Below are 15,816 nucleotides of genomic sequence, written 5' to 3'. Positions count from 1 at the left end.
CTGCTCTTTGGAGCTGCATCTGCAGGCTTTTACTGTCTTTCACATCAATAAAGTGAACCCATTTGTGATCTGAGACATTCAGCACTGCCTAGACAGCAAAGAATATTCCGATAACCTCAAAGAAGTAAGGCAGGACTCAAGAGGACTTGACAAGCAGAGGGGGTTTGAGGTCGAAAAGCTATAACTGCTAAGGGAGAAGAGAGACTGCTTGCAAATGATGTTCAAAGTTAAATGATAGACATTAATGTGTGATGTTCTGGCCTTTGGCGTGGTATTAAAGAAAGTAGTGGTGCATGTTTGTGGTTCATTTTAAAAAGACAGCTGGAAGCTTACATGGAGTAATCACTTATTTAACAGATAAAAGACAAAAGTGTCTCAATGTGTTAAAGTTTAAATTATGCATTTGTTACTCGAAACCATTGAATAGAATAATCATTTCAAGAACCAGGTTCAAGGTTTATATAACCCTTAGCAGAGTAACAGTTTACTTGGTAGAAATGGATCCAATGAGTTAGGGACATACTCTTAAATTGATGTGTTCAATATGCATGAGCAAAAACGTTGCATTCTCAAAGTGAGTGTGCAGAGTTGACTGAATCTGTACCTTTTTTGCATCAGAGCTCCCCTCACTGGTGACTGACAGTGCCGACATTCAAATGTCAGCTCCAGGTCACACAGCCTGCAGATCACAGCTGAACCCACACAGTCTGTTGCACTGTTCCATTGAAAGTTTGTGTGTGTGTGTTTGTGTACAAGAAATAAACTTGGAGAAAACCCAGGTCCATTTAGGACACCACTGCTAATAAAGCTGTTATGTTATTGCACTGCTCCTGTCTAACCTATGTTAAGCCTTAGTAGGTCAGCTTGTCTCCGAATCTAATTAGTTCAGTTTATATAAACACACTTTAGGAACACACTGCTATGTGCCTTAGTAAACATGATCCTGTGCCACAAAATCAGATGAAAATAAGAAACTGATTTGTAGCTGAGTTTCAGCTGAAGCTAGAAGACTGTTACCAACCAACCAATGTTTATGAGTCAGAAACTTGAATGTAGTTGGCAGCAGTCTGTGGAGCTCAAACTGTAATCCTGACCTGGAGATACAACCTTCTTTAAAGGTATATTATGGAGGACTGTCAGTTTCTAAAAAATGCTTGCATGTGAAAGTGAATGTAAACACAATCCCCACACACACTCGTGATAGCTGTGTCTCTTGGATGCCTATGGTCTGGCACCTGGTCACTGGCTTTTAATAAGGCACTGAACTAACCTGAGCGCTGTGGCGGTGCACGCCCACGTATACTCCTTGGATGCAGAAGTATAGTATATACTGCAGAGTATACCTTAGTGTACCTTTGGGACATCAGTAGCTCAGTCTGTAGAGACTTGGCTTGGGAAGTCCTTATATGGATCAAACAGAGTGTGGACTGGTAGCTGGTGAGGGGCTGAGTTGCCCTTGAGCAAGGCACCAGACCCCCTAGTGCCTAATACGTTTGTCCATGGGCAGCCCCTCTCTCTGAGATTTCTCCGCTAATGCATGTGTTTAAGTCCTGTTTGTGCATGTCTGTAGTGCGGCCTGTGTGTCTATGTGTGTAATTTGTTAACATAAAAGCTGAGAAAAAAAGTATTTTTTTCTTGTCACAATGCAGGATAGACAGTGAGTCATGTAATAAATTATGTAATAAGTAATGCAATAATAAACAATGAGTTATGTAATGAGTGTCTTACTCATTATAAAGTTCATGTATTGATAGCATTTCTTATTTTCAATGAAAAGTTATGTGAATAGATTTGTCACCAGTGGTATATCAGAACATCATATATAATGATAAATAAGAATAGATCACAGTAGCTACAGTAGAGGTTTAGATCTTTTAAGTGTTATTGTAATTTTTAAAATTATAGAAAATATATGTGATCCCATTACTCCCACAGTCCAAAGACATGCAGCTCGCCCAATGACAGCTGGGATAGGCTCCAGCCCCCCCGCAACCCTTATGAGGACAAGCGGTTACAGAAAATGAATGAATGAATGAATATGTGATCCCATTTTATATTTAAAAGTCTGCCTGCTATCTCATAATTCCATAAATTTCTCCTCTATCATAATTCCAGCCTCCTTGTACAGCAACAGAGGGCTGAGAGAAAACAAACAAATACAAAAAACTAACAAACAAACACAAGGAGTAACATAACGTAATACATAAGTATATTTGTATGTGTACATTTAAGACTTAAACATGAGAAAAAAACAAACATATACATATATACATAATGCAAATACAACAAATATAAAGACGAGAACCATATTACAACAGCTCCTATTAATTATTCTTATCCAATACGATACCATAAAGACCAACTAAACCATCTTCTGTGCATGGGGTATTTAGGTACAGCTCACCACTCTTGGCAAAAGAAACAAACTAGGTATTCATCTTGTTTTTGTTGCTGTCAGCACTAGGATCTGTGAATAAACAATGCTTTTCATATAGTCCAATCATTTGAACTCTCTGAAGTTAACACAGTTGTTTTCCAGCCATTTCTTTGCATTTCTTTTTTTTTTTTTGCATTGTTGTTTATGCTTGAAAACAAAATCAAGGTTGCAGTTCTCTTCTGGACTCTAGCAGGCCCTCCAGGGTCTGAAGCACCTTCACAGCTGCACATGTTAAGCCCGACACTACAGCCTTCATGATGAGAGCTGCATGCAGGGCAGACAAAAGATTACATGAGGTCCAGAGATGTACTTGCAGCAACGTAATTTTTAAACATGAATATAGGCACTATGGTACATTATAAAGGGCACAATCATCATCAGACAGTTAGGACAGCATGATTTAAAAACAAATACTCCTGACTGAGCTCCCTTCCTTCAGGTTGTTGTGCACCACAAACAACTGACTGATGTCAGTTGAGCAGAAGAAGCAGCTCAAATCTGACATCACCGAGCCCACAACCACATGTCCTGCTGTCTCTAATTTCCCTCTCTGTTTGCTACAGGAATCCTATTAATTGTATCCATCACTTTCACTATGACACTTTTATTTATTCGTTTGGATTTCTTTTTTTTTTTTTTTAATTTACAAGACGTCATGTTTGTTGTTTTGGCCAGCTTGACATTTTTGCAGCTGACAGCTTGATGCTGTTGTGATGATTACACCTGATGGGAAACCTCAAACCTAGTAATAACACATCTCTTACCACAATTTGGATCAAAGGTTTGGATTTTCAGAAGTCACCAAGATGTGTCAGCTTTGTTCAGAAGCACAACAGCCTTTCCAATTTGTGGTCAAATGAATTTCTGGCTGTTTAAATCATTTTTGCATGCTTTTTAAACATGCAAAAATTTGCATTTTAAGCATTCAAAATGTTGAAGGTTTCAGTGTCGCCTTACTGGATGTGATGCATATGTATATGTTTGATTTTCATTATCTTAAAAAGTGAGATGGAAAATAAAGGGTTTGGCCTTGTAAACTTGCTGCTCAGGTAATTGATCTGCCCCCCACCCCCCGAAAAACTGAAATCTATGCCTCAATTATATATTGGTTCTCCAACTTACAGCATATAGTGGCCTTAAAAGCCGGTAAATGCACAAAGTGCCAGGTGTATGATAAATATTTTGAGGCAGCTCAAATTCAACAAAAATACCTTCATATTGTCAGACATGGATAACACATGTACACAAATGGACATGTACACACACTTACTAATGGAAAATGCAACTGAACACCATCGTTGTCATAAAGGGATGCTCAAGAGGAGTATTACACCCCACTCTTGGGCAGCCCTATGAGGCCAAAGACTCTCAACTACTGACCCAAATAAAAACAATCAAATCCATGGGATTTATCAAAAAAGACAAGGCAGAGAGGCAGCAGGACCAGCAGTCCTAACATCTGAAGCCTCTCTCCCTGCTGCTGTCAGAGAGGATTTCTAAGCTCCTCCTTCCACAGCCAGGTGCACTGCACCTCATTAGGTGATGTAGCACACCTGGGCAGATCCATAGAGGGGAAAGGGACAACAGCAAACAGTTTTAACAAGTAATATTTTTCCTACTTTGACATCCAACTGATCTAAGAACCAGGCTCCGGCAAGTGGTATTGTGAGACACAGCATTTGGAGACAAAGTAAATTACACTTCATTCACCTTGAAACAAAATAAAACAAAACAAAACATTACTGAGTGTGTCTACTTCAGTCAGAACACATTTACATACTGGTGTGTTTGCATGAGTAATAGATGGATAGATGTATAGATAGAATAATAATGTATTATAAAATTATAATAAACTTTAGCGCTTCCTAAAGGGGGGTGAAAGGTCAAAGTCTGTTACAGTACAGAACTATAGACTGTATACAAAGAACCCATTTTAATTAAATGCATTAATCAACACTGCCGCTGTGTGGTCGAGCAGTATATTACATCTAATGAAGACATAGGAACCATTGTACAAATCACTGTTTCTCTTCGGAGTGTTATAACTGATGGTTAAAGCTGAGTTACCAAAAACATCTCTTTTCCTTAGTGACATACTAAATACAATTTTAAAGCTAAGCTAAATTGACATTAAAACATAAATGAAACGCATAGATTAGCTCATAGCGGCTGTCGGATTTTGAGATGTCCTTTTTTAATGTGCCTGCTGTGTTTTCAGCGACAGCTAACGTCATTGTATCCTAACTTATTTTTTAAATACGCCACAGAGTCAAGGCACTGGTGAAACTGAAGAGTGGGACTTCTCTTATTTATCCGACCTTTATTAGTGCGTGAGTAAATATCTATCACAGAATATATTGGGAATGGTAAACATTGTTTGTAGTTAATGTTAGTAACGTCACCGCGTGAACAAATGCTACATTAACGTGTTATACTTTCCTGCGTCAGTTTGACTTTACATTAGATGCTTTTTTATTTTGTTTTTGTTTGTTTATTCTCCTTGTAGGTGATAAATTATGAGTAAAGACTCCAGAATGAAGGCATCAGTAAACCAGAAGCTGACAGAGATGGGGGAACGAGAGAGGTGAGAGAAAATACTTCAAACAGCCTGTAGATGACCAAGTATATTATTTCAAAACCTTAGCTAAATAGCTTTTAATCAGCTATTCAGCTTGCCACAGTGTATTATTACCCCATACGTGGTGCGTCAATCTGTGTCAACACTGACAGTTTGCTCACTACAGTAAAGCCACTTTTTTTTTTTTTTTTTTAATAGCTAAATGCATTTTGTGTAAGTTATTACTAGGGGCTATCTTCTGATTAATGTCACATTAGCACACTCTATTTTACACCAAACTTCACCAAATGTTAGGTAATACTATATAACAATAACACATCTGTAGTATTTTTAGGGGTTAATAACAATTACTTTATTTATCACTTAATTACTATAATACTACCTTATCTGAAAAGCCCTTTGGGATGCTGTTTGGTAAGAAATGTGCAATATAAATGCATTTTCCTTGCCTTACTTTGGTTTAGGAATTGACTTGGCATACTGTATGGATAAAGAGTACATATAGGTGCTCAAAACTGCGAGAAGTCTTAGATTTTACTCTTTTACTTGGCGGTGTCCATATATGCCAGGGTGTATGCATGAATTCATAAACTCAAATGTACAAGTTAAGACCTAAGGATTGCAAGCTGTTATAAGGCAGAAACATACTTTAAAAAATATATATGTTCAAAAAGTGAGGAACTACCGTAATGTAATAGATACTTAGCTGAAGTGGCTCTTCAAACCTGGAGGAAGACAGATCAGATTTATTTCTCTGGCATGGAGAGAAGCGTCACTCTGCATAATTTGTTTCGTACATAGAATAATGTCAACATAATGGGGAGAATGGCACATCAGGGTCAAAGTAACCAATGCTGTAATCAAGATGAGGAAACTGTTCCTATTAACTTAATTAGCATAAGACAGAAAGCTGCTATATTAATGTACATATGTTTGCATCTTATTGATAGATTGAAGGAGTTACTGAGGGCTAAGCTCACTGAGTGTGGATGGAAGGATGAGATGAAAGCTCACTGCAAAGGTAAAAATCACAGTACTGTTGTTACAATATGTGGTGATAGTCACTGATTGACTGCCAAACAACTTACTTCTGTCTTTGTTAATGTTATGTTTCACACTTGAAAGGCCCAGTTTTTTTTCGCTCCCACAGCTTAGAGTTCTAAACTATTATTGTACTACACCATTACTATTTACAAATCATACTAATATACACAAACCTCTTACAGGATCAGAGAATACGGCTGACTTAACTTTAACCACATTACCGACAGTACTAACACGTTCTGCTTTTATGTGTTCTGTTTTTTTTTTGTTTACATTTGGATCACAATTTTAAGTTCATATACATAACTCCTTTGTTGTAAGCCCAAATAAATCACAGGAATGACCAGGTCTTAAATAGTACTTAAAAAAAGGAGAATACTTGAGTTTTAAAAGTCAAAGAACGAACCCTTTTTTTACCGTAGACATTTGACACGTCAGAGTACGAAAAGCACAGTGTTACTAATAACAATAACAATGGCTCTGATAGATTCAAGTGTCCCAGCTATTAAGCCATTAAAAGTGTGAAGCATGCACAAAATGAGGACCCTGAAACTGAAGCAGCGAAATGGAATCCAGCCTTCATTAATGTTATTATTTACAGCTGTGCTTTTCCCACAGTAACATGTCAACATGTCTCATGTGTAAATTGAAATGAAATCAAAAAGATAACTGACATGTATATCCTCACTTTGTTTTGCCATTCAAGCATGAATCAGCTCCACGCTGGAAGTAAGCAAAACGCCTCCAAATTCCAATAAAATGTCCACACCTTTAAGAGTGGACACAAGTTAGGGCATAATAATGTACATTCTTATTTGACTGACTTGACTAACATGTAGGGGCTTTGTTATATAGAGCTCATATTATACAGCACAAGATGCTTTGTACAATTTTTGTTGAAGTATCTTTTTTAGTTTCTTTTTTTTTTGCAGAAGTAATCAAAGAAAAAGGCTTGGAGCATGTCACTGTTGAGGACCTGGTGGTGGAGATCACTCCTAAAGGAAGAGGTATCTTTACTCCACTATTTGGAAGAACTGGTGTTTGATTTTTTTTTTTTGCAGCTTTTTCACATCAGTCTAAAAGACAGTTTTGTAATGTCAGTAATATACCGTCACTGTATATTCTTTAGTCGAGTTGAAAACAGAACACAGCAGCCATATTGCATCTGTCACAGACAACACAGAGCTGCTAATAACTTTGCTGACAGTTGCCTCAGTAGAAAGTTTTGCAGTCATGAGATTATTATTTTATTTATTCCAATAACATCCAAAACACAAGTTTTGCAGTGCCACTTTATCTGTGTGACAGAATCAGTCATATTCATGGATCTATCTCTCTCTTCCAGCCTTGGTGCCGGACAGCGTCAAGAAAGAGCTTCTCCACAGAATAAGAGCCTTCTTAGCTCAGCATGCCACATAATTTAGATTTTTAACATTTCCCCAGACCGCCTGCCTATACTGTCATGATATAGAATGTTTGAAATTAAATTATCTATTGAATCTTAAAGATTTTTTAATAATTAATATTATCATGAATTTTCAGTGACACAAGCTTGGCAGTTTGTTTGCGTGGTTTTACTAAATTACCTTGCACATTTAGTGTTCCTTTATAAAAGAGTTATGCTGAATGAATAAAGCTTTGGATGTATTAAACAACAATAATTTTTAATATTGTAAAACATAATAAAAAAAAGTAAAAAAAACAATACACAATCGATATATAACAATAAATTATGTTTGAATAGAGGCTTTTTGCTGTCCTGAGTTCATTTTCTGTCTTATGACTTTTTTTTGTTCTTGTTTTTAAGTAGTCATTTTATTGAATTTTCAAGGTAGTACAAAGCTACTGATTGTATTTTGTACCACTATGGTGCAATTTGTGAGGTAAATGCTTAAAATTATTAAAGATACATTATGCAGGATTTTCTAAAAAATAATGTACAGATGCATACCAAAGTAATCCTTTGTAATTTTCATTTATGGCTCATGAAAAGTGTGTGGCTGCTTGTGTTTTATTTTCTCGTTGTGATTAGCACATTTGTGGGTTGCAACCTTTGGGCGGTGATGTGTAGCCACGAGTCAATATCGTCATGCATGTCAGGTTTGGAAGTTTATAAAGAGATAGTAACCTGGTGCTATGAAAATTGTGGACACAATGCTAAAAAATGCAAAAAAAAAAATCAGCAAGTGAAACACCAAGCAGACAAAGTGGATCTGGGGTTGGGATACATTCACTTTCTTTGGCCAACATTGAGGATGGGGTGAAGAGTGTTAGCATGTTTTCTTCTCTTTTTTTTTTTTTTTGCAAAGATGTGTTTTTATTAACAGTTATAGTGTAATTGCAGTTCCAAAAATATATCACATTTCCATTCATGCATTTGAAAATATTATTTAAATAGGAAAAAGAAAAGTACAAAGATACCTATCAAAAACAAAAGAAAAGAGGAAAAAAAACAGTAATTAAAGAAAACTAATACTTAAATTTATACAAATAAGATGTACTACTACTTACCTCAAGGGACCTTTGGAGGTGCGAACATATATCTGCAAAAACTCACAAACGCATCAGAAATGATCAGAGTTGGGAAAGGACAAACAAAAACTTGCACAGTATCATGGTCCAAGTTGGGTTTTTTTCCATTACACTGCACATCTAAATGAGAAGCAAATTGTATGTGTATTGTGTCATGGCAGATATCAAAGTGGCATGCAGTTTTACACCTGGACCTTCACACATGGAGTCAGAAAAAACATGTGACCAAAAAACTGTTATTTTACCATGAATCACACACAGCTGGTGCCCTAAATTAACATTGTCCTTTGATTAAGTGAACTTACAGTAAATCCAAAGAACCATGATCCTGTAATGACAAGCCTGCTGCTGCTTTCACTTCCCAGAACAGTGTTCTCAACAGAAGGGGTGGGAAGGTGGTGGCGAGAAAGAGATCATGAAAAGATAAACAGGAGTGACCCCGTTCACAGGGAGAGGTGGATGCACCGGGGAACAAATCACCTTCACTGAAACTGGTTGTCAGATTGTTTCAAGGTCCTTGGTGTGTAGTGTATGACATGTGCACTCAAGTGTTCCAAGTGAGAGTTGCTGAGCTGAGTGCAAAAAACACAAGTTACTCACACCATGATGAGGTCAAAAAAGCCAGGCCGTGAGCTCTCCACAATGTCCTGATTGTCGAAATAAACTATGATTTTGTTGTTTTGAAGCTTTCGTGCCACTTCATAAGCTCCCCATCGAGTCAATAAAAACAGGACTACTGCAGGAATGTTTGCTCCTGAGGTTAACTTTTTTCCATCCACATGCTGAACCACATAATTTTGTTTTGTTGAAAGGTCTCTATAGTTACACACGCACAGTGCCTAATTGGTTATGGATTACATTTGGAGAGGCTTTGAACCCAAAACAACGCACCCCTCGGCACGAGTAGCACATTAGTGGGTAGTGAGTGAGCCTGTGCTGGTCACCCACCCAAGACAGAGAGAGTGTTTTCTTAGCCGAAGGACCTGCTGTGACATCAGCCCAGGTGACAACATGCTGATATACAGTGCCGATGTGGGGGCCAAATGTAACGCACCCCTCCAGCCCGGCACACACGCTCCTTTAATGGCCTACATCAATCCCCATGTTATCAGCAGATCTCCCTGGGCCCCCTGCATATAAAGGGGGTCTGCGAACTGCCTTAGAGCGGCACTGGATAGAATTACCAGTGATGCAATTTATTATCATACAGATTTGTATTTACTTTCTCACTCTCTGTACTCAGCTTTTCTCCATCACTCAGGACCTACACAGCTCTGCCAAAGAGCTGTACAGTATCCAGATGACTCTGCACATCATAAAAAAACTACAAAAGTTGAGTTGTCCAAATTAAAGCAAAACATGATTTGAAAAATTCTCAGAGTCATGGGCTCAGGTGTTTCAATGTGGTCAGCAGAGATTTAAAGGTCCCATATTCTGAAAAGTCAGATTTAAATGTCTGAGGTTTATATTGTCTTACAATATAAAGTAGGTATAGGTGCTATATAAATACTGTGAAAGTATCAAAATGCTCAGTTCACAGAGAAATGTGCAGTCCATATAAAGAAAGTACTTATGTATGAGCTGCCAGGATTTGTGATGTCAGAAATTTACCATATAGACGGTTTCAAAAACATTCTTAATTGGTTCCTTTGAATTTCCTGTTAAAATATTTTGCAGTGTATGTGAATGACATCAGCTGACAGAAAGTCATCAGGGAATGAAGCTGTTTTCTGGTAATGCCATTGACCTTTTGCCCCGCCCTTTGGTGTTGGTCAGTCCAGCTTTCTGAGCTAGCATGGAGCTCACATTGTAACTAACTGCACTCCCTGAAAAAAAATTATCTATTTTCGTAGGTTGTAGGCTATACCTTGTGTGGCTAAGTCGGCTAACCTAAGCTAGCAAATGTTAGCTAGCTAACTCTACTTTTTTTCAGGTTTAATTTTGGTTTTGGAGTGGGGAAGAAACATTTATCTCCTTCCATCTTTTCTTGGGTAACAAGTAACATTATTACAGGAGCCCTATGGCACAATGTTTAGCTCGAAATCCCCAAAACCAGCCTGAAATTTAAGAAAATCTGAAATGATTGCATGACAACAAAGCTGTGTCGGAGCCTTGGTGGAGGTGGCCAATGCTTTTCTATGATTGGCCAATCTGCGTCGAGGGGCAGGACTTATGGAAAGGTTAATTTTAGGGCAACGGATACGATACAGGTAGAAAGTGCTGCTTAGTGCCATTCCAGTCATTTCCTGGATGCAATGCCAGTGCACAGATGTTCATAGCACAAGTGTGGAAGACTTGAAAAACACTGACCAAATAAAGAGACTGAGCTTTTTCTGGAATGGTGAGCTTAAAGAGACAGACTCTAAAATGGATTGTATCAGAGAGAGGGTGGATACCGTTATATTCAGGTGGACAGTGTGTGGGAAATAATGTAGAGCATTAGAGCATGTTAATATGTTCTAGTGGAAACTCAAAATACTAGTATGAACCTGAAAATGAGCACATCATGAGACCTTTAAATAAGACCTGTTGTGCTGATCACAGCAGCAGCTGATAACGAGGAAGCATATTGTAGCATCCTGTGAGGCAGCCTCTGAATGAACCACCATAAGTAAAGCAACAACAAAGGGCAAGAGCGCCCTTATTCCACCAAAGTCAATATCAAGCTGTGTCCGAGCAGCACTTAAAAACATTTAAAAGCAAAAAGACAACATGTCATGTGTGTCCTCCATGTGCTTTTTTTTGTGTAGGTAAGTGTGCACAGATACATTCGCCGCTCCTAGAATCAGATCATTTCAGCATGATAGCAGCTGTGTCAATAGACAATGGAGCCAAAAGTGTGGTCCTGTAGTCCCATAGGTGCTCGGCGGTCCTCTCTCTAGTGAAATTGGCAACATCCAAAGATCATAAACACCTCCCTTACTGTACAAACAAGTGAAGAAATGGCAGTGCTGGGTGGAAACAGATGGCAGGAACGTGTTCATATTATAAACAAGTGTTGGGAAATGATGATGTTATAGCACATTGCCTTTTCGGGATAACAGTGCACCTGCTTTAGGGGGTTATGGTTGAAGAAGTGTCCGTGAAATACTGTATCTCAACCCCTGGTCATCAATAGATAAATCTTGCCATGTTTACAGCAGTATTTATAATTTATAGGGCACTGCTATGGACTTTTGTGTCACATATAAATTTTCCTATCTTTTTCATAATGGAAAGGGCAAAGACGTTGCATAAGCAGACAAAGGGTCAAAGAGGGTGTTTCAAAGCGAAGAAAGGGGCCATGTGCGCCTACAAATTCCCAAGACCCGGTGTGCAGTTGGCCCTCTTTACTGTCAACATGTGTGAATGCCATGCTCGATAAATTTCTCTTTGAATTCCCTCACTAGAATTTATGAGACGTGCAACATGGGGTTGCAACTCTTTTGAAGCCTACACACTTTGCAGCGCTCGATGCAGTTTACCTTTTAAAGAGGCAAAAACTGAGCAGAAATAGGGAGAAGTTGGCGTGTAGCATCCTGCAGTGTAAAGCGTTTTAAATGTATTTACACTCTGTTGTGTCTCCTGGGAAGTGTTTTCTGCACACTAATGAGGCTGAGGAGCAAGTTTCACTCTGTTATTTCTGGCATCCGCGCGCCAGTCGCAGGCATACCACTCACACTCTCTTCTTTTTTTTTTTCTTTTTTTCCCCCTCCCTCTCGGTAGCCCAGCGCAAATAATAAATAAGAGGAAATACATCATCCCCTTTTTCAATCCGAGAGCCAGGAGCGGGCCTGCCAAAGTTAACACAAAGCAATCTTAGGTAATGATCAGCAAATGTGTATAAAGTTTCATAGAGCATGACTTCACATAATTCTTGTTTAGATCATGTTGGCTGGCTCGGTCTCAACTGTGATGCTGTTGCAGAAACACACACACACACACACACACACACACACATGCACATACACAATTTTCCTGAAGCTTATTTGCATCACGCTTTAAAAGCAGCACTTCTGTTTTGCAAGCACTTGTAATTGATTTGATACAGTGTAACATTGTGGCAAGGATTAGCTACCAGTCATAAATTGTGGAATTTTAACAGAGGCTTTATTCTTACACGCATTCATTCTGCAAAATGGTGTCAGATTTTCCACTCATTTACACACATCGGTGGCACAGATACATTTCACCATGGCTCAATTGATGAAAATTATTTGTTCGTCATTTAAAAAAAAAAAAAAAAAAAAACTTCATTGAGCTGTTTTAGTGCTCTACCTACAGCACAGCTAGTGTGCAGATGGAGAGCCGGGGGGTCTCTATGCAATAACACAGAGGAAAGAAGCGAAACACAATCCAGACATTGTTTACCCTGTTTCTGATGTAAAGGCCACTTACTGTCGTGTCCAATGCCTAACCCTTAATTTGCTCCCCCAGCCTTTGAAGTGTGTGCATATTTCTGTTTCCTGACACTACCTCTCTCTCTTTCCTCCGAGCCCCAGCCGTGGATATTGCAACTGGATAGGCCATGTTTCCATGTAGGGGCTCTTTTTTAGGCCTGTTCTGATGATAGAAAACACAAGTGGGGAAGGGGAAAAGGAGTGCTGGGCGCACAGATCCACAGAGAGAGGCCCCAGCCCCAGCCCCGGCCCAGACAACGCTGCAGGGGATTAGAGCACACCCTGGCAGCAGAATGGTTTCACTTAAGAATTTCAGTAATCACTTTTAGGAGTGTAATATATAGCTGACCTTCGGCAGCGCCACACGACCCCCCGCTCCCCCAGCCATTTGATCAAAGGAAGCGGCAGTGGCTGTGCAAACAGGCGCTATCAGTGGACTCCAATGGATTTACTGCCTGCTTCTTCTCTCTTGTCTCCCCTGAGTCGTGTGCTGATACACACAGAAACCCAGTTTCATCTTACAGAACCTATTTTTCTCCGGCTTACTAATTTACGGGCCAGATCACGACTTGAGGGAACTTAAAGGACAAGGAGGGAGAGGGGGTTGAGGCTCGGGGGGCCTCAGGGAAGGGGCGAAAGTGGAGGTGCAGCTCGGGGCCCTTATCCACTGCCTGCTGACTGGTGCAGAGCAGAGCGGCTCTCATCATCATGGGAAAAGCCCACTAGGTGCTCTCTTCTCAGCTGGAGCAGCCAAACACCGTAGCCTGCACTCCGCAACAATAACAGCGACCAGAAAAGGACAGAAGGCTGGCCCAGTAGGGTTTATATAGTGCCCTAAATCACAGCAGCCTCTGACAAAGAAGTGGGAAGAGAGGATGTGGGTATCATAGCAACTATTAATAACTCAACACATACTGGTGTTCACAGCAGAGGAGTAATACTGCACATTAATGTTACCTCATTTTTTATGGCACTCATGTACATGTTAACTCTTAAAACACCAGCTCATATTGTCCATTTTAAAGGGATAGTTCAGATTTTTTAAAAGCGGGATTGTATGGGGTACTACTCCATAGTCAGGGTATTACATACAGTAGATGTCAGTTGGCACTGCCCCAGTTTGGAGAAGCAGGCTGGAGTCAGACACAGAAGTTAAGCAATCTACTGCTATGGATAGAGTCAACATGAAAACGTATTTTAGCCAGCTAAAAAAAAATCAATATCAGTTTAATTGTATGATACATTGGAGTATTGTCAACACTTGTCTTGACGCAGACAGCCCATTTGCCATTTTCCGACACAAAAGCCATCACCAGCTTCAGTTCATCATCTATGCTCTCTTCAAAGTCACCAGACTCCATTGACAAAAACTGTAATTTTAGCATGCTAAACATGGGAGATGGCCTTGGTGAATCCAAATTAAACCTTTTAGACCCCAAAGTCACACCATAATATAAGGAGCACAAGGGCAGGAGGGCTGGTGGATGGGTCCAACAAACCCTGGACTTACATGCAGGAGTACAATGTTCATTCCCTGTCTGATTGTGATGGGGTTTTTTTTCTTCACTTTACCATGTGCCTTCCCCTTCCCCTAGGAAGATGCACATAGTCTTAGGAGGGACTTTTTTTAGAGTGGCTAAAATATGTTTTGTTGCTGACCCCTACACAGCAGTAGATTGCTTAGCTTCCATGTTGAACTTCAGCCTGCTCCTCCAAACTTTGAGCGTGCCAACTGACATCTGCTAAATGTAATATACTGTCTATAGATAAGTAGTCCATACAACCCCACTTTAAAAAAAAAAAACTGTCCTATCCCTTTCATAGACTATTTTATTACTATAAGTAACATAACTAACCATTTCCACCAATTATGAACCAGCAATTACTGTAAACATTCTCCAACAAGAAGCAGACGATCAGAAAACAACAAGTTGACCTTTATGCTTTTATAGGGAAATATCTTTCAGATGGTTAAATCCCCCAGTAATTTGCAATTTGTGACTCACATGTTCTGGTCTAATTTCATGCTCTTGTTAAAATGTTTCTTGGAGCACCCGTTGTGCTCATGCTAAAATTGTTGTTTATTTTGTCTTTGTTTAATTTTAAATGAACCCCACACACACAAAAATGATTGATTTGTTGTGTTTTGATTTTGGCATGAATGCCAGTAAAAGCTGTAGGAAGCTGTGGTTTGCAGTGCAGGAAGTTCCACTTGTAACCAGTTGAGGGCGTCACAGAACAGACGAGAGAGGAATCTATAGCATGAGGTGATACACTAGGTCATCCAGAGTGCTTAAAACTCTTTCAGCAAATTTCTCATAAAAAACTGGAAATGTGTATGGGGAATATGTTGATTGAAATGTATGTTTTATGTCCTTTCAATAATCCAGACTCCAGATATTATCCTTCTCCTTCTATGCTGTATATATATGATTTCAATTTTCTTGACAGTTTTTCAGGTGCATATAGATAAAAAAATTCACTCATACGAAATTGAGCGCTAATGATGAAATAGTTTTTTAGCTGGCATGTCAGGGAGTGTTTATGTGACTCAGCTGATGACAATGCGTGCCGTGTCATTAAATGACCGCAGGAAGTCCTGTGCTTTTATGAGCTTCTTAGACAAGCTTGGAGGGGGAGAAAAGAAAAATGTTTCCTGATTCAAGCATGTGAGAGCAACTCACCACATGTTCCCTCTGTCCCAGAAACAACAGGGAAGGACGCAAAACAAAATATACAATGCTAGGGCCCTAAAACATGGACTTTACCCTGCCCTTCATCTGCGAGGTTCACTGCAGGTCAGCCTGATCCTGAGTATGTCACTTAAGGCTACAACATAATGAAGA

General features: G+C 39.3%; 1 protein-coding gene across 2 annotated transcripts; it reads left to right on the top strand.

Moving 5' to 3' along the window:
• Nucleotides 1–4,494: 4,494 nt before the first annotated feature.
• Nucleotides 4,495–7,768, top strand: eny2 (ENY2 transcription and export complex 2 subunit). Of its 2 annotated transcripts, none has more exons than XM_042490411.1 (5): nucleotides 4,495–4,763; nucleotides 4,944–5,021; nucleotides 5,966–6,036; nucleotides 6,992–7,066; nucleotides 7,405–7,768. In XM_042490411.1, exons 2-5 carry the CDS (start codon nucleotides 4,954–4,956, stop codon nucleotides 7,476–7,478), a joined length of 288 nt encoding a protein of 95 aa, XP_042346345.1. In that variant the 5' UTR covers nucleotides 4,495–4,763; nucleotides 4,944–4,953; the 3' UTR covers nucleotides 7,479–7,768. The 2 variants fall into 2 exon arrangements, with proteins under 2 accessions (XP_042346345.1, XP_042346344.1); XM_042490410.1 differs by having other exon boundaries at nucleotides 4,495–4,767.
• The last annotated feature ends 8,048 nt before the right edge of the window (nucleotides 7,769–15,816 follow it).

The sequence above is a fragment of the Plectropomus leopardus genome, chromosome 7, assembly GCF_008729295.1.
Source record: "Plectropomus leopardus isolate mb chromosome 7, YSFRI_Pleo_2.0, whole genome shotgun sequence".
Taxonomy (NCBI): Eukaryota; Metazoa; Chordata; class Actinopteri; order Perciformes; family Serranidae; genus Plectropomus; species Plectropomus leopardus.
This window is presented reverse-complemented; position numbering and strand designations above follow the sequence as displayed.

Bases quoted from the DNA above. Each gene is read 5' to 3' on its own strand.
- eny2 (XM_042490411.1), top strand. From the start codon at position 4,954: ATGAGTAAAGACTCCAGAATGAAGGCATCAGTAAACCAGAAGCTGACA. The intron at 6,037-6,991 runs GTAAAAATCACA...TTTTTTTTGCAG, and splicing joins GATGAAAGCTCACTGCAAAG to AAGTAATCAAAGAAAAAGGC. The intron at 7,067-7,404 runs GTATCTTTACTC...TCTCTCTTCCAG, and splicing joins GATCACTCCTAAAGGAAGAG to CCTTGGTGCCGGACAGCGTC.